This window comes from Myripristis murdjan, chromosome 18 (genome assembly GCF_902150065.1).
Source record: "Myripristis murdjan chromosome 18, fMyrMur1.1, whole genome shotgun sequence".
Classification (NCBI taxonomy): Eukaryota; Metazoa; Chordata; class Actinopteri; order Holocentriformes; family Holocentridae; genus Myripristis; species Myripristis murdjan.
The window spans coordinates 15719387-15737835 of NC_043997.1; the positions used below are offsets into that span (position 1 = coordinate 15719387).

Below are 18449 nucleotides of genomic sequence, written 5' to 3' on the forward strand. Positions count from 1 at the left end.
ATTAAATTAAAAAATAAAAGCGTATAATTTGTGACTTTGACGCGACATAATTTGAATATAGGTGTTAGCAGAATAATAATAATAACGATAATAATAATAATAATAATAATAATAATAATAATAATAATAACAATGACAATAATAACGATAATAATAATAATAATATGTTGTTGTGGTTGTTGTGGTTGTTTTACAACGGAACTGTTGCATTTATTTGGGACTCATAAAGTTTATTCTTTATTTTCCATTTTGTGCTTTTAACTTGCACATTTTCGTCATTAAGGGTTTTACTTAGATATTGGTACCGGAAGTTGTATGTGTCAAACTGGGTAACTTGACACACTAACAAATCTCCTTATGCTTGTGCTCCATGCCACACAGTCCTAGGGACAATGCGTGACCTTGTAGCACCATCTAGAGGTTAACACGAAACAAACGGGCCAAATCAAAATTTGCTAAGACGGCTGAACCAAAAAAATAAAAGTACCTTCATTTCGCCTTGGAGATCAGCAACGAAAGGCTTTATCAACCAAAAAAAACATGTAAATCAAACTGGGCTGAGGAAAGATCAACTTTGTTCATCTTTGTGGAGCGCAAATGTATTGATGCAGTTATATTGTTCGTAAACATGTTCATTTAACGACTGCTTTTGTTAAATTCACGCAGATATTTTTTATACCAATTAATTTAATCTTTTCCTCCTTTATTTTGTTGATTTATTGAATTTGCAACATCTACCAGAGACCTGCTGATCGAATCCCGTTTGACCCGAGATCGTTGCAGTCTCTTATTATGACTACAGTGCATCAATATTTTTACACAAACCCACAGTCCTCTTGAGAATGAATAATAAAGTTGTTTCGAATAGTAACAAGCAATTAAAAGTGATGTTATTACTTCAAATTCTATTTACTTTTACAGTACAGGCACTGGAGGAAGCTGCTCAGATGGGAAAATGAAGGGGAGAGAGATGGGTGGTGCCGGTGCAATTGCAGGAAGTGCTTGATGAGGAGGAGCCTGGGAGACGGCCTGAGGTTACAGTCCCCCCTTGAATTTCATCTCCCCAGCAGTGTTTGGTGGCAGGATGAAGAGATGAGGCTGAGCTAAGCTGCCAGAATGCAGAGTTGGTCCTCTCCACATGGCCACAGGAAGCTTCTCAGGCCCTGCCATAGATGCATCTAGAGGTGGGATACCCTGCTTCAGAATCTCTTGTTCCTGCGACTTGCAACACCTGAACATGGAAAAACATAAAACAAACAATATTAATAAACGTTCACTTGAAGCACAAGATTCATCACAAGTGGGTGTGATGAATCTTGTCCTCCCTGTCTTGATGAACTCTGATGTGCTATGTTTTTACACTTTCTGAATGCTGGATATTGGGTTTAGCACTCTACTTAAAATCACTCGGTTGAAGCGCAACTGTCTTCTCCAACCATCATTTATGAACATGCTCATTTACTCACCATTGTGTGACTGTTGCAGCATTCACTGTGTTCACTGTAAGCACGTGTCACCATGGTGAAGCGTGCCAGCCTCGCTCCTTCACAGCGCACAGCATTTGGATAGAGAGTACAGAGCCTTGTGAGGATGACCTCCACCACTCTGTTGCAGCCAGGCCACTGAGCAGGACTGTGTGCCCCAAAGAAACACCTGCAAATTACAAAAGAATACATATTATTAAAACAAGATTATTTCACTTTGTTATTTTTATTGTTTCATTTTTCCTTTTTTTTATTTTTTCTGTTTTGTTTTTTTCTTATGTCTTATATGTCTTGTGTTGTGTAGATTAATAATAAAGCTGGAGACCATAGCTTCTGTGTTTGCTTGACTGAACAAACCTCCTAGTGCTCTTGAATTCCTGTCTTGAAGCTAATCTCTAATCAATTGCACATCAAAACCTAAAAACTGACTTACATTTTGGGCTATAATGGAGTTGTCTTGAATGCCCGAGGCACTTCTAAGTGCTATTCTTTTGAGAACTGAATGATATTCATCAGTCTTCAACACGTCATAACAAGGTGGGTTTCCTCTGCTTTGAAGCTGCATAGTTAGACTTTAAGGCAGCTGGGTATACCATATTACTAGCAATTATATTCAGTCATGCTCATCCTGTACTGTTGATCTTATGACATGCTCTGTCTATGTTTATTTTTGCTACAGGCTCAAAAGGTCAAAGGTCAAAAGATCCCAGAGTCGGAAGTAAAGCATTGTAAGGGAGTGATACATGCTGTCACTAGTATCAGGCATAAAATACAGCAAGGCACAACAGTACGACAAATACTACGGTACAGTATGTATGCTATGTCTAGTATATCATACCATTATACCATAATGTACACATATATTTAGTAGTAGATATTAGCTGTACCACTATACACAGCTTTTGTCCCAGCAAGGTCAAAAGCATTTTTTTCAAGTAAGTTAGGAGTAACTTTAATAGTGGATGAGGGGAAGGGGACCTGGACTGGAGCGGCCACCCTCCTTTAAAAGTTTCTTTTTGTCTGCTAACTTAGCTATTTATTCATTCATTTACAGTAAACATAACAACATCAGGAGAAGTAAAATGAAATAGTAAAAGTGGGCCCCACTTTTGCCCCACTGTAGTATACTGAACTTGAGGTTCATTTAATAACTCAGCTCTCCAAAGTTACCAAAAGGCAGGTTATTGTGTCAGATCGGTTAACATAAAATTGCCTTCATGCAATGTTAGCAGGAACTGGCCAAAAAAAAGAGAAAAAGGCGTCTTAGCCAGGTGACTGGCCGTAAAGTACAGTAGAACAGTACAGTGACGCTAGCCATTAACCTTTCTAAGCTACATTCTTATTTCCATTGGCGTTATTCAGGAAAGAAAACATATATTTGCACATTTATTTACAATTCTTGGTAGCGATAGGATAGGAGCGCTGATGGGCTTTCGCTACCAAGAATGAGCTCTACTCACGGGAGGCAGGGAACAATGAGTGACCTTGTAGCGCCACCTAGCGGTTAACACGAAACAAACGGGCCAAATCAAATTTTGTAAAGAGGGTTGAACCAAAAAAAATTAAAATTAGCTTCATGTCGCCGCGTGTTTTAACTTGAGTTCAGCAACGAAAGGCTTTATCAACCAAAAAAAAAAAAAAAACATGTCTCCTCACTCCTCGCAGGGTATGTAAATTAACTGGGCTGAGAAGATTAACTTTATTCATCCTTGTGGAGCGCAAATGTATTGATGCAGTTATATTGTTCGTAAACATGTTAATTTAACGACTGCTTTTGTTAAATTCATGCAGATATTTTTTGATACCGATTTATTTTGTTGATTTATTGCATTTACATGTGTATTAGTGTTTACCTCGGGAGGCGGTACCTATACAAACACGTCAAGCTGTCGTATTAATGGCTAAATAGTGAACTTCTGGCCACGTGCAACAGGTGGCTCCGTGGCGCAATGGATAGCGCATTGGACTTCTAGGCATACACTAGCGATGTGATTCAAAGGTTGTGGGTTCGAGTCCCACCGGAGTCGCACTTTTTTCACGTGAATGAGCAAACACATAGAGGTTGTCTTTTAAACTGATGAAAACCAATGACTTACAATAAACGTTAACATAGCCACACTCACATTAATGAAGCGAGACGTGTGTCTTAACCAGTTAGAAAACACCAATTAATTTATGGCAGACAATTCGTCAATGTGTCAATGTGTAGACGAAGTTAATCGATAGAATGAGTCGCTACCCAGTTAGTATCGAATACATATGATTTTTTTTTTGTAATAGAATATTATTAAGAAGTGAGCTATGCCATGACTGCGTTGTAGGCGTATTGATTAACGTTGCTATTGTGCTGCATTTTTTGTATGCTCTCTACGAGAATTTCTCTGATCATAAATATATGTACAGTGATAATAATACAAAGGGTTTATCGATTACAACTCTGGTGGGGGGAGGATTGTCAAGGCGGGTTCAAAATAAAACTTACTGACAGTGTGCGTGCAAAGAACAAACATAAATAAATAAAATGTATATTTGCAGGAAAAAAACTGTAATAATACAAACACATCTTGATGCGCTTTTGACAACACTACACAGCGATGCAACTGATTAGTTCGCCTCTGTACCTTCTAAAAATTTATATAAGACTAAAATTTATATATATTTTTTCAAATGTGGGAAACAATGGGCTTTTACTTTCGAGAGAAAATTCAGTCAACATCCGGTCAGGAAAGCTGCGAGTTTCCAGACGAGACCCGAAGAGTGTGACACCGGGTGTAACCAACGAGCTAACGTTAGGCTAGTTAGATGTAGCTAGCGTCTAGATTTTGTCGTCGTATGGAGCCCTAAAATGCACATTACACCCGCAGTCGCTTAGCGTTGTCGATTAATGTCACTGTGGTCGCCGTAATTCACAGTCACGCAGCTGTTGTCGTCGACGTCGTCGCCGTGGCTGTTTTCTAGCTGACCCTTGCTGGCCAGCTCGCTAACTAGCTTCCTCGGCTAGCTAGCTTATGGGTGTCAAAGTTAGCCGTGACTTCACCGGGTGTCTGGTTGCCTGATCTCACATTACGGACACGTCAAGGTAAACATAGCCACCAGCGAGTTGCAGAGCTAACTAGCAGGCTAATGCTTGTCCACCCTGTGCTCATTTCCTTTAAAAACACAACTATGCAAACGTTAGCTAATAAACTAAGCAGCCGTGTCAGTTGCGTCCGTTAACTTTGGCTAATGTTAACGGAAAGGTCATTGTCATTTTTCCTGTCGATCAGCTAATTCCTCTTAGCTTATCGTTACTCCCAGCTAGCGCTAATGTTGGCTAGCTCATAGCAGCCTGTGCCAAACCCGTCAGTGACTTGGGAGTAGCAGGAATTTAAGTTGACTTTAGCTGGATTTCGTAAATGTAACGTGTCACAATCATGTTTTTTTTTTTTTTTTTTTTTTTTTTTTGTGAAGTTTTGATTCTGCTGATCGATGAACCTGTTTCCCAGCTCATAACGTTGTTTTACCGTTATTCTAGTTATAACCATAGCACGCCTGTCTGTGATTTTGTTTAAATCACATTCAAACATAATAAACACTCTTACGTATTTTACTCTGTTGTGTATCTAATCAAGGGTTAGACTTTGTCACTTTGTCTTCCAAAATGTTTTTTGCAGGGGTCATTATGCAATCTGAACTCATTCCTTAGTTGCCCTTTGACTTGTCACATCATAACTTGTCACATTGCCATACCAGCAATTGCTATCAACAGCAATACATCATGATAAATACAAACTGTGATAGAGTTTGTGTAATATGAAAGCAAATGTCATCCTGTTTATGACTAACTTGTGTTTTATTTAAGGTTGCTCAAATCTGCATCTTGATTTGGGGGCTGTGATGTCGGAGGTTAAGACCCCCACTCCAACGCCAGCTGGAGACACATACAAAGGATGGGTGTTCAAATGGACAAACTACATCAAGGGCTATCAGCGAAGGTGGTTTGTCCTGAGCAACGGATTATTGTCATACTACAGGTATGCTGTCTCACCAAATTCACATAGACTTGAGCAAGTAAATGTCTTGCTTGTGTCACTCTTGAAAGGCATAATGCTTTATTATGATGTAGCTACTGTATTATTACAGTTAAGTTAGATTTTGATCAACCTCGGTTAAGTAACCCACAAGAAATATGTACCCTTACCTCATCCTTTATCAACATTTTTTTTTATATCATTTCAGTTGAATTTCCATGTAAGGTGAAATATTAGGAATAATAATTAGGAAAATATCATTTGTATGTAATGACTACAAATCCAGCACTTGTTAGGATTGTTGTGGTGATAGCATGTGGAGGTATTTACAGCTCTTTGTTTCTGATCATCAGGACCCAGGCAGAGATGGGTCACACGTGTAGAGGCACAATCAACTTGGCCACAGCAACTATTGCCGTTGATGATGCCTGCAATTTTGTGATCTCTAACGGAGGAGCTCAGACTTACCACCTAAAAGCCAGCTGTGAGGTGGAACGGCAACGCTGGATCACTGCCCTAGAACTGGCCAAAGCCAAGGCCGCACGCATGCAGGCCGAGTCAGGTAAGCCAAGACTGTTTTCAAGAAGAAGGCAGAGAGAATAACAAACTAATTTGCAGGCCTATTTTCTGAACTGGTTGCTGTCGTAGAATGAGAAGTGCTTTGGGGACAGAACACAGAAGAAATCCTTTTGTTGCCCCCCTTTATCCTCACTTGTAGCGCTCACGTGTGTCTTTGTGTTTTCACAGATGACTCAGGGGATGACTTCTCGCCATCCTCTGCTTCGGTGCCCCCAGGACAAGGAGGCGGGACACAGAACTCCGAAGTCCAGTCCACGCTCAGGACACTAGGCAGCAAAGTGGAGGATCTTAGCACGTGTAATGATCTCATTTCCAAACATGGCTCTGCCCTCCAGAGGTCAGTCTCAAACTTCTTTTTTTTTCTTTTATCCAGCAAATGTGTTCAATCTAATGAGCTTCTTGTGTCTGTTCTCATTTGACTGTGAATGTGCAGTACCCAAAACATGTGCATGTAAAAACATATCTGTAAACAGCTAGCCACCATACCAACACACACACACCCAAATACACATGTAGCACTGTGTGTAGTTTTCTTAGATACTCTACCACTTTATTCCAGGTCTTTGTCAGAACTGGACAGTTTGCGTCTCACTGGAGAGGCCGGGGATAAGATTCGGCAGGTGACAGAGAGGGCCACCCTGTTCCGCATCACCTCCAATGCCATGATTAATGTGAGTGTCATCCCTTTCCTCAGCATATTTGTATTGGTCTTTAAAATGCACGAATAAGGCATGGTACACTCAATGATAAATCCCTATACACAGTAACTCAGTCATTAAAGACAGCGTCTCACCCCACGAGGGTTTGCAGTAAAAGTGACCTTATTCATGTTTGTTTGTTTATATCAAATTATTATTAAATGGATTCCCAGTGATGTATTGAAATGCATTCAGTTATTTCCTGTGGATTGATTTTGTCTGGGGCAGAGGAGCCTAAATGCATAGTCCATCTGACATGTGCTACAAAGCGGACAAAGTAATTGCTCAGAGTAACTGGATTTGGGATACTAATGTGCCATTGTCTCAGAGTCTAGTTCCTGTTGGATCTATGTGATGTTTTGCCCCTCAGGCATGCCGAGACTTCCTTGCACTGGCCCAGGCTCACAGTAAACGATGGCAGAAGGCCCTGCAGGCAGAGCGAGAGCAGCGGGTTAGACTGGAGGAAACTCTGGAGCAGCTGGCCAAGCAGCACAATCACCTGGAGCGAGCTTTCAGAGGGGCGGCGCAGGCTAACACTGCTGCAGACAGCAAAGGTAAGAGCCTGTCAAAAGCAGACCAGGGCCCAAAGGTGAAAGAGCAGGAGAAGTTTACACCCCAAGCTACAGTGACAGTGTAGTCAGAACAGCAGAATCACCTCCCATCTCCCATTAGATCTTGAAATAGGGTTGTGTGATATGGCGATGTATATTGTGCGACAGAAAAATGCCTATCGGTCACTGTTTGGCTCTATCGATGATTTCGTTGCATAATTGCATTGCATAGTTGCATAATTTAATATGATTAAGTACCTTTTTATTTTTCAAATATGTAATTCATTTTATATAATTATTTATTCATGTAGTTTATTGAAAATGTGCTATATTGTGATATATTATTATGAGGATATGAAATGACCCATATCAGGATATGAAATTTAGATCATGTCACACAGCCCAATGGCGAAGAGTCTTCTTGTAAGGAAGCAATTTATTACTGTATGGAAGCATTTTAAATTATATTCTACTAGGGCATTTATTGCCATTTTTTTCATCTTATCGTAAAGGCTTGGCTGCTGATCCATGTTATTAGTAATGAGGAAATAATAACCCAATTCATATATTTCATGATTATTCCCATGTCCCATGCGACAACCCAGGATCTGGCACAGGCACATTGGTGATTTAAAAAGAAAGAAAGAAACAATCAAACCACAGAAGAGTCATGGGAAAGTTCTAAAATTTGACTTGTGAATGTTTGTCACACTTGAGTTGGCTGTTGAAATTATATGTCATACCAGACAAGGGCGGGACATGATACCTGTCAAGCATTTACACTCAGAAAATGAATAAGAGCAGATTTGATGTGCTTGAGCTGCATATAATTAGCCCATGTAGCGATATCCTGTGTTTTTCTTGTAATTATTTGGTGGATGTTGCCTCTCTAGGTTTCACTAAAACTTCTAACAATCTTTTGTATGTTATTTAGACAATAATTTTCTCATCTTTATTGTATAATGCAGGGAGGGCTTAGCCCTGCTAGCCCATTTATACCAGCCGTCACTGTGCCATACCTAAAACATATATGTGTGTTGGGTTCGTTTATACCTCTGAGGGCTTTGATTGTGCTCGCCACTGAATCTTTAGTATGCCTCTTGGATTCCTTCCAAGAGAATAGAGTCTGTATTACTCACTGACTGCACTGTTTATCTTATAAGGCTCTGCTGGACCAGGAAAGGGCGAGGCAAGCGATGAGGATGACGACAATGAGTTCTTTGATGCCATGGAGGAGGCCCCTGAGTTTATCACTGTACCTGCAGACCCCCAGTTCCATAAGTAAGTAGAGTCTTATGTACCCTGCTGTTAAAAAAGATGAGTACAGATAGAACAACATGGGAGGGAAGGCTTTCACTGTGGGAAATCCACCAGCCTTAATTGGCGTTCTTTCTTATTGAGGGTTTATTTGTTCAAAACATTTCCTTGTATAAAAAGCAGAGTCATGATGACGTTGATGGTAATTTTTCTGTCAGCGATCTGCACATGTTTCCCATTGCTGGCACATTTTCTTCTCAGGCAAACGTTATGCCATATATGCGTCACACGGAGCAACATTTCTTCAGTCATTTACTTTGGCCATTCTCTTCTGTGTGAAAATAATGCCGTGCTGCACCACAGGTGTGTGTGGCTCCTGCAAAATCTTACTGCAACTCTTCAAAACTGCACTTAGGACGAAGCAAGATCACTTAGGTCTGCTAGACTCCGTTGTGCTCCTCTAGGTTCTGTGTTAGTTTATTGTCACTAAATGAAGACAACATGATGCTGGTTTTCATGTCTTGTCAGCCTGCTTGAACTGAGAGGTTTGCATATCTGTTGTGATGTTGCCAGCTCAAATTCTACAGACTGCAGGGTGTCACTAAATTCTCAGTGAGAAATAAATCAAAACATTACTTTTGAATGAATTTTTTGTTTCACTTAATGCAACTGTAAGTTCTGTTTTTCTCTGAGCTTCATTAGCACAGAGTTAATAAAATCCCGACACTGTTCAGTGTTTTAGTGATCGGTGAAGTGTGACACCAAGAGCAACAGCTCACACCAGTGTAGACCATTATAGCATAGCTGCGACAACACTTCCGCACAAGGTTTAAATTAAGTTGTGTTATCGCATATGTTATGCAGTCCCAACCCAATTGGTGTGTTGATCAGATACAGTTTGTTTTATAACTCTGCTTCCTTTTATGTCACACTGTTTGTTTGAGTAAACTGTGACTCATCCGCATTATCATCAAATCTCTTTTTCTCCACTGTTTCCTGAATCTGTTCAACAGAAGGTCAAGCAGCAACATTAGTGGCTTCAACAGTGAAATGGGTCCTGACGATCAGTCGGTACGTCTCAGTCCGTCCACCACTCTACTAAGGTTGCAGATAGAATGGTGCCACATTGCACAGATGGCAATTAAGTATTTTGATTAATGCATTTTCTTGTTGGTCTCTTTTAGCTTAATGAGGAACCACTTACGATAAACCAAGAGTCACCATCTCAGGAGTTGGCACCACTGAAGAAGAGGCGGACCCGTATCCCAGACAAACCCAATTATTCCCTCAATCTGTGGAGCATCATGAAGAACTGCATTGGCAAAGAGCTGTCCAAGATCCCTATGCCTGTCAGTATTTCTACAGATCAAATATTTAATAGGCTACTTAATACTTGATATAACATGGTAACTGTGTACAATCCTGACACCATGTTTGAGCACTCAAATATTACCTTGGACATAGATATGACTTAGAGTAGATGCTTCTGTACAAATTAGTCAGTGCCTATCATATCCCCTTGAACTCTACCCTTAAATCTGTTCCTCAGTGACCTTGTAGTTCAAGGAAGCTACGTCACAATTACACTGAATGAAATTTTCTCGTAAACCCAAGATGCCATTGTTAATGGCTGAAAATATATAAATATATATTTGTCTTGTGCATTAATTTCATCATTCATAATTCATCATTTGGTATCTTTGGAAACCTCGGGATGTCTGGTAAAATATAAAATAAAGTTTTGCGGGGTTGAACAAAGCTCATCACACAGCAATGACAACCACTGATGGAACAGGTGGGGTTGAAATGGTTAAATACACATTAAAACTTAATCCTTTTTCCTTTCTGTAGGTGAACTTCAATGAGCCCATTTCCATGCTGCAGCGCCTGTCAGAGGATCTCGAGTACCACGAACTGCTGGACAAGGCGGCCAAGTGCCAGAATTCCCTGGAGCAGTTGTGCTATGTGGCGGCCTTCTCCGTTTCATCCTACTCAACCACTGTTCATCGCACGGGCAAGCCCTTCAACCCACTGCTTGGCGAGACATACGAGTTGGATCGCCGGAGAGAGAGTGGCTACCGCTCCCTCTGCGAGCAGGTGAGGGAGGAAAGAGTGATATCAAGGAACTAAATATAAACAAGGGTTTAGATAGATTTCATGAAGGAAACATTTTTAACAGCTGCGGGGGAAGAAGAGCACGAGGTAGAGAAGAAATATGTAGAGCAGGTGACCAACTGAAGAAGTGGGTTAAATGGCTTGTAAGAACGGTGCAGATGAAGGGAGAAAGATGTGATTTTTAAATTGGGCATCAGTAAAGACAAGATTAGACGTAAAAGGGGGGAAAAAAGATGGAATGGGTTGAGGAAGGGGTTAATGGAGGAGAGATTAAGAAGGCGGAATGGAGGCCTGAGGCAGCAGTATATTAGAAAAGTAGAAACAGAGAGATGTTTCTTTTCCCAGAGGAGCAAGAAAATGAAAAGATAATCCAGCAAATAGTGCCTTCAGGAAGCAAATCGACTGATAGGGCAGAGGTGTACTCAGAGCAATATGAGCTTTTCCATGCTGGTTCAGTTCAGACACCCAGGTTTCAGATGAGATTGACCCAGTGGGATAAACCATTGAATTCTGTTGTAGATCAGTGTGTGTATAGTGAAATAGCATTTGTGATTATATTTGTGTATTTGGATATTTGGGGGTTGTAAAGCCACATTGCCCTGAAGTACAGATGTTCCTTGGAGAAAAGGACGTACTGGTGAGCAGGGGAATTCGTGAAGTCCAGTCAGATAGAACAACAACAACAGTGTTTATTCACATAGCACTTATTAAAATCAGCATTACAAAGTGTTTTACAATGAACATATGAAACACAACAATAACATACAGTGTAATGTAGAATAAGCAGGCAGGCATAAGTAATAGGAGTAAAACTTAAAAATAATGGATGAATAAAAAGACATAAGTAAAACACCTAGGATAAAATGTCAAAACAATGATTAAAACTCAAAATAGGGCAGTGCAAGGTTTAAGTGCAACATCAAAAATAACTTATGCTTCAGACCAGGCAAGCAGGTTTTACATTTTTGTTTTTGTTTTGTTTTGTTTTGTTTACCTGGGAGTACACTTGTAAAAACTGGGTGGTCCTGTTGACATATTTCACCTTCAGGTTTAACTCATGCCACAGTGTTCCAGCTCAAAGAAATGCAGCGTTTTCTCAGACAGTCCACCCTCGCAGTCTCTCATTAAACCACACTATGAATATGAATGCAATCCAATTGATCATCGCTGCACTGGCTGCAAATGAGCTTGTGGCATGGTTACACCTGTGATACTCAAACAGATGCCAATTATTATCCAAAAACATCACGGGTTGAGAATGTAGAACTGAAATGCCAGTTTGTACTGAGCTCCAGTCTCAGATGGTAGTGTGCCTTTAGATCAGTGTCACGGGAAGAGGTGGAGTGGATCAAAAACATAATAGTTCACATTGTATCACGGTTTTGAGTCATGGATCGTATAATTTTTTCAGATCAGATCACAAAAGCAGACTTTATTTACATGACCATACTGTAGGTGCATTTGTGTTGCACTTAAGAGGAATACACAGCACACACTGCTCTTTCCTGTTTTTTCACTACAACTCTGCATCAAATGTTGAACATTTATACTTAAAAAATTACCAACAGTAGTAAAAATTTTACTTCACTGTGATACACATAAGTGATCAACTATGATCCTTTACACCTCAAGTAAAAGCGGTGTATTGGTTCAAAACGTGAAATGCAGGTGTCATTGCTTTTCATTTCATCATGTGGCTTTATATCCCCTTGCACTGTTTAATTTAGTTTTTCACAATAAAGAGAACATTAGTTTTGTCTTAAAACAGCTTACATGCATTGAGCACAACAGGTTTGGTTCATTTTTTTCAGCCATTTGGAACTTATGAAGCATGTATCACGCACTAAACACATGATATGATTTTCTCCAGGTGAGTCACCACCCCCCAGCAGCAGCACATCATGTGATCTCTGATCGAGGCTGGACCCTTAGGCAGGAAATCACAGTTGCCAGCAAGTTTCGCGGAAAATACCTTTCCATTATGCCTCTAGGTAAGACACAGACAGGTTCTGAACAACACAGACGTCTGTCAGGCATAAATACAGGCCTTGTGTGAATGTGTCCTAAGACTCTGGCGAGGTATGAATGTTTGCTGTGCTTGCCAGGAAACCATGGTGCATGAAGCATTAATTTCCTTGTTTTGATGCGACAGGTGGTATTAAGGGTGTTGTTTCAGTGCTTAAGGAGATAGTCCACATCTATCATGATAACATTCATTGGCCAAAATTGTTTGTCCTGTCAGTCTTGGTTGGTTTCTTTTCACCTATTTTCACTTGCTCTTCCCTGTAGGCACAATCCATGCTATTTTTGAGAAAGGCAACAATCATTACACATGGAAGAAAGTTACTACCACCGTGCACAACATCATTGTAGGAAAACTATGGATTGATCAGGTGAGATTAACCTGTACAGGAATGGCACAGCTACAACATGGCTTTTAATGAACAGCAGTACCCTCAAATAGACTAGAGGTGTTCATTTAATTTTAGAGTATTTAAACATTTTCTTAAAATTAAGTGTCAGTGATTTACTTGTTCCTTCCTCTCTCTTCCTCTCCCTGCCAGTCAGGAGAAATCGATGTAGTGAACCACACAACAGGAGACCGCTGCCATCTGAAGTTTGTCCCATACAGCTACTTCTCCAGAGATGTAGCCAGAAAGGTGGAGAATGACAGAGAATTCTTTGTCTGATTCTGGCTGCACTGCAAAATAGTTCCCTCTCCTTTGCTGTACTTTCCCTCTGTGTTACTCAGAACCAAGTTCTGCTTTTTTGGTGAAACTGTCTGTTATGTTTTCTACATGCCTAAGCATTTTTCTGCCCTAAGCCCTCACTGTGCTGTGACGTGTTTATTGTTCAAGATCATGATGATTTCCTTTCCTTTTCTCTCTCTCACGCTGCTTTACCTGCTCTCTGACTATCTCTCAGGTGACAGGTGTGGTGATGGACAAGGACGGCAAGGCCCATTATGTGCTGTCGGGCACATGGGATGAGAAGATGGAGTTCTCTAGGGTGATGCAGAGTAGCCGAGGAGGAGAGAACGGCACTGAGGGCAAGCAGAAGACAGTCTACCAAACCCTCAAAGCCCGAGAAGTCTGGAGGAGGAATCCTCTGCCGTGAGTATTGCCTGCATGGCTGTGTGTACCAACATTAGTTCTGAGTAAGTTCTAAGTTCAACTGCATATCAAGTAGTTGTTTGTTTTTTAAATATAGCTCTCTCATACATGTCTCAAAGAGCTTCACACAGCATGACACGGTCATGTAGTGTATTACATCAGACACCTTTACAGTAACATTTACAATCATGGCAAATTCAGAAACCCATGCAAACACTGCAGAATTCACACAGAAAAGGACTAGGGCCAAGGTTTAGATTACTGAAATGGAACTGAATAGTTTCAGCAGAGGATAATACAGTTGCTAATTCATTATTATGACCCCCACCAGAGTTCTGGGCAAGGCTCGTCAACAAGACCTGTGGTTGGTCATACAATTTGTTGGCCTTTTGCCCTTTGTTTAAAGCAGGCTTGACATAAGCTCTCACCTAATCATAACCCCAACCTTAACCATGTGGGCGTATCTTTGCCAGAAATCTGGTCAGGCAACTAGCAAGGAGCCATCTTTAAAGTTATTCAAACAATTGAATAACTTAATTGACACTTCCAGTGTGACAAAACAAGCATTATTAAAGTTATTGGTAATGAAAGATATCTACACAGATAATTGTACCTCCAAAACCAAGTTTTTGCAAGAGCGACAAAGATATTTTCCAAATTTTTAACTTTGACAGCAGAAGGTGTTTTCTGTTAGCCGTGCATTTGGCCTTCTCCAGCATGAGAAAACTTTTTTGTTGACGCGCTGCCATCAGCAAATGCATACAACTGTTGCCATGGCAAGGGGATGCACAGACTTGCCATGAGCACAAAGGCCCATGCCCATTCTACTCAGTCTCAGTTCCTTTTCTATGTTTCAGACCCAGCGCTTTCTTTCTGTGAAGCAACAGCTCTAACCACTCAGCCATTGTGCTGTGTTCCTCGCTTAACGACAGAAATTTTCCATATAGCAAGGAGATAAAAGACTCATGGGTTTCAGCATCGGCAAAAGTGTAATGAGCAGCTGGACCATCTGCATCATTTTAAGCCAATCATTTTCTTTAACATCATGAAGCTGTGTCTTGCAATTTTGCAGTGGTACCAGTTTTTCCAATGCAGTGAATACCATCAACAGACTCATCATGCCTCTCTGTCATGGCTGAACAATGTCAATTTCTTATGCCACAAACCATTGTCTCAAAAAACCTGTTTGTACAACATACCAAGGCATCTGCTCCTTTGACTTCCACTCAAATAAAAGAGCCTGTGTCTCGGCTTGCTGCACATTTTCAACCAGTGATTGTTGTCTTCCCCCCTGTGGAAAGGTCTGGTTGTACTCTCCATCTCTAGCAAGTAGATTAAATTTGTGTTCTACAAGACCATAATATTTTTCTTTATCATCCCAAATGTCATCACCTCAAAGCCTCTGATCACACACAATCACATCAGTAATGGCAGGATTTCATTTAGATGTGAGATCTCTGATCCAGCCCACTGGTGATGGACCCACTGTTGAACTGCATGTCACCTTCTCACTGCTGCCTTGGGAAAATTGGTAAAAAATAAGCCAGAGTAGCTCTACTATTGCAGTTAGATTATGGGAATAAATAAATGTTTTTTAATTGAATTACTTAAACCACAAAATGTTGTTTTTATGTGGTGAGCTCAGCATCTTGCCCTGATAAGCAGCACTTAAGCAGCTTTATATCTTGTCTGGCCTACACAGGTGCATTTTTGTGGCTGCTGTTGGGCTTTCATGTTATTGGTTGTTGTGGGTATATGCTTTTATGTTGGAATGTTAGCTCTGCCTGATAAGAAAATTATCCATCTGTGGCAATAAAGATTGACTGGAGATGTTTCCATTCTCTGTCTCTGCTTGTGCATAGCGAGGGGGCAGAGACCATCTACTTCTTCACTGACTTGGCACTCACCCTCAACGAGCCTGAGGAGGGTGTGGCGCCCACTGACAGCCGGCGCAGGCCTGACCAGCGGTTGATGGAGGATGGCCGCTGGGATGAGGCTAACGTAGAGAAACAGAGGCTGGAGGAGAAGCAGCGCAGTGTGCGCCGGGAGAGGGAGCGGGAGGCCGCCAGCCAGCGCACCTCCAGTCAGTCAGAAGAGGGTAAGAATGGCCCATTTCAACTTTGCTGTGCTAATGCCTTACTCCTGTTCTCCTCTCTGTCTGCCATGGGAACGATCTTGGAACTAAGGTTAAAAAACTATCTCTATCATCCCCCTCTTCTCTTCCAAAAGCTGTCGATGAGGACTCTTTTACTGACCCCTCTCTGAAAAGCAAGTATTTCTCTTTTTATCCTTTTTTCCTCTTTCTTCTTCTTTCTTCTAAGTACTGATTCTGTTACAAAAATGTAACCTCCAAGATGTTTTTCTTTGCACTCTTTTTAAAGAACTTTTTTTTTCCTTCTACCAGGCGCACCCCATGACAACTACAAGGCACTTTGGTTTGAGCGCTGTGAGGACCGCATAACAGGTGAACAAGTTCATATCTACAAAGGAGGCTATTGGGAAGCCAAGGAGCGGGGCAGCTGGGAGGCCTGCCCAGACATATTCTGACCCTGGCACTGTGAGGAAAGTGCCCCAGACAAACTGGTCCATTGGAGCTGACCAGCGGACAGCTACTGTAAAAGCCCGCTCCCCCTCCAGGCGATGGCTGGTCCCCTCCAACGGCTCTGTTCTAAGAGATTTCGAGGACAGACACTGCAATCTGACCCAAAGGGAGAACAGGGTTTTCCCTCTGGCCTCATCCCATTTTGGTCCCCAACTAATAGCCCAGAGTTTCAGCACCTACCACTGTCGCTATCATGATGTGAAAGGTCTTGAACAAACACTAGACAGCTGAGGCTTTGTGGTTGTGAGAGCTGGTTGAAACTAGTTGTGTTCTGCTTTGACTCACCTTCAGTTTGTGAGATGTGAAAGGGGTGAGGAAAAGGGGAAGGAAATGGAATGGGCAGCGCTTCCTAAAGTAGGTCGTCCCTTTTGTCCCCCACTTGATCTCTTTGTGTCACTGTAGTAGATCAAGAGCAGAAGCGGTTTAATCGACACATCTCCGCCACCATTGTGTGCCGATAGCACTCTGTGAGATAACGTAGTGTTCCTATCTTCATCCACGGCCTTGTGTGCATAGGTAATAAAATAACTCTAAAAAAAAGGGGTAAAACCTGGTTAATATATATACATATATATAGTTGAAATAATTAATGTCATTCAAATGTTGATCGGTGGCCTTCATGAAGTTGGAGAGGGTTTCTTCTTTATCTCTCACTGATTGTGTCTTAACGTAATGAAGTGACGTAGTGTGTGTGTGTGTGTGTGTGTGTGTGTGTGTGTGAATGATTGCATATCTGCTCTTCCATCACTCTGCGATACTGCTATCATGCAGTATAGTGTATTAGACAAAAGCTGGACTGATTGTCCAAAATTTCATTTGACCTCCCTCGAATTCACTTTTTTTGTTTTTTTATTTTTGTTTTTTTTTCCTTAGCAGGGACTGGTGTACCATATAGTCTATGTTAAGGAAAATTATGATGGTGCAATTTATATTTTTTTAATGTTGGATTTTTCTTCAATAATACAGCTAGAAGGACTAGACACCCTCTTTGCAGGTTCTTCATCTTAGAAACAATGAATCAATGAATAATGAATAATAATTAATGAATAATGCTCAAATTTACAGATGGTTTCTTGTATGAAAGTGAGAAGGTAAGAGAACGATTAGGGGGAAAAGGCTACAAAGTGTCACAATGGCAAAAACGTTGTCCCAGTGCTGAGAAAATTACCATCAAATTATGGGCTAGTGCAGTGCTATCTAGTAACATTTTCACAGTAAAGGCATAACATTTAGCCATTTTGTGTATAGAGCTAATGGTCACTAAGTCATGTGGCAGTCAAAGTTGTTTTCAAAAGAGTGGGTTGAAGTACTTTGTGTGATTTTGTGTTGTACAGACAAACGGTGTGAATAACACAAGTGAGCATAGAAACCAGAGAATGCAGTGGTGAAAGTAACTAAAATGTCACATGCCCCAACATACACACATTTGAGTCCTCTGACAAATTCATACTTATGCAATTATGTTTTGACACCAAAAATATGGGATGTACTGTGTGAGTGAGTTTCATAATTTTGTTTGTAAGTGTACTTAAAAATGAAGAATAAAGAAACAAAGAATTTAAAAACATTGCAAATAACAATGATTTTATAAATGTATAGAAAATCGTATTATAGTATTGATAACTGTCAGGTAGTTTTTTTTTCTTGTATAATGATTCCTCATATTATTGGAAGAGGATTGTCTTCATTTTCACAAAAAGGGATTTCCAAACTTATTGTATGAAAGCAGACACAACATGATGTTAAGTATTTTGTCTTAACAGAAGATTAAAAAAAATGTATCTCCTAAACAAATGCTGTTATGTCAAACACTTTGCTTTTCATACTATCCTTTTAATTTGATTTGTTCCATTTCCAACATTTTTTCTTTTGTTATTAATTGGGTAACACAATTGAAGGATGTTTGCCAAATCAGTTCAGTAGACATTTCTGTCCTCTTGTTCAGTAGAAGCTGTGCAACATTGATGGGGATGGCTTATGTTCATAATGAAATAATAAAAGCAAACAAAAACACACCATCAGTTTCTGTTCCTGTTGCTT

The 18449-nt window shown here is 40.6% G+C and overlaps 1 protein-coding gene and 1 non-coding gene across 4 annotated transcripts; both read left to right on the forward strand.

The window, feature by feature from the left end:
- The first annotated feature begins 3419 nt into the window (after positions 1-3419).
- On the forward strand, positions 3420-3511 carry trnar-ucu (transfer RNA arginine (anticodon UCU)). The gene is given in 2 exon segments: positions 3420-3456; positions 3476-3511. It is a non-coding gene; the product is annotated as a tRNA-Arg (tRNA).
- Positions 3512-4213: 702 nt separating this feature from the next.
- LOC115376486 (oxysterol-binding protein 1-like) lies at positions 4214-18424 on the forward strand. 3 transcript variants are annotated; one of them, XM_030076094.1, is made up of 17 exons: positions 4214-4563; positions 5326-5497; positions 5848-6056; positions 6242-6410; positions 6633-6744; positions 7142-7325; positions 8486-8603; positions 9593-9650; positions 9764-9928; positions 10431-10681; positions 12570-12685; positions 12984-13087; positions 13259-13354; positions 13620-13807; positions 15670-15905; positions 16037-16075; positions 16212-18424. In XM_030076094.1, exons 2-17 carry the CDS (start codon positions 5361-5363, stop codon positions 16352-16354), a joined length of 2325 nt encoding a protein of 774 aa, XP_029931954.1. In that variant the 5' UTR covers positions 4214-4563; positions 5326-5360; the 3' UTR covers positions 16355-18424. The 3 variants fall into 3 exon arrangements, with proteins under 3 accessions (XP_029931954.1, XP_029931953.1, XP_029931955.1); XM_030076093.1 differs by having other exon boundaries at positions 10431-10676; positions 12565-12685; XM_030076095.1 differs by lacking the exon at positions 16037-16075 and having other exon boundaries at positions 4215-4563; positions 10431-10676; positions 12565-12685.
- The last annotated feature ends 25 nt before the right edge of the window (positions 18425-18449 follow it).

Excerpts from the sequence above, each read along its gene's own strand:
- LOC115376486 (XM_030076094.1), top strand. The coding sequence starts at position 5,361 with ATGTCGGAGGTTAAGACCCCCACTCCAACGCCAGCTGGAGACACATAC. Across the intron at positions 6,411-6,632 it reads CATGGCTCTGCCCTCCAGAG|GTCTTTGTCAGAACTGGACA; the intron begins GTCAGTCTCAAA and ends ACTTTATTCCAG. Across the intron at positions 13,088-13,258 it reads GAAAACTATGGATTGATCAG|TCAGGAGAAATCGATGTAGT; the intron begins GTGAGATTAACC and ends TCTCCCTGCCAG.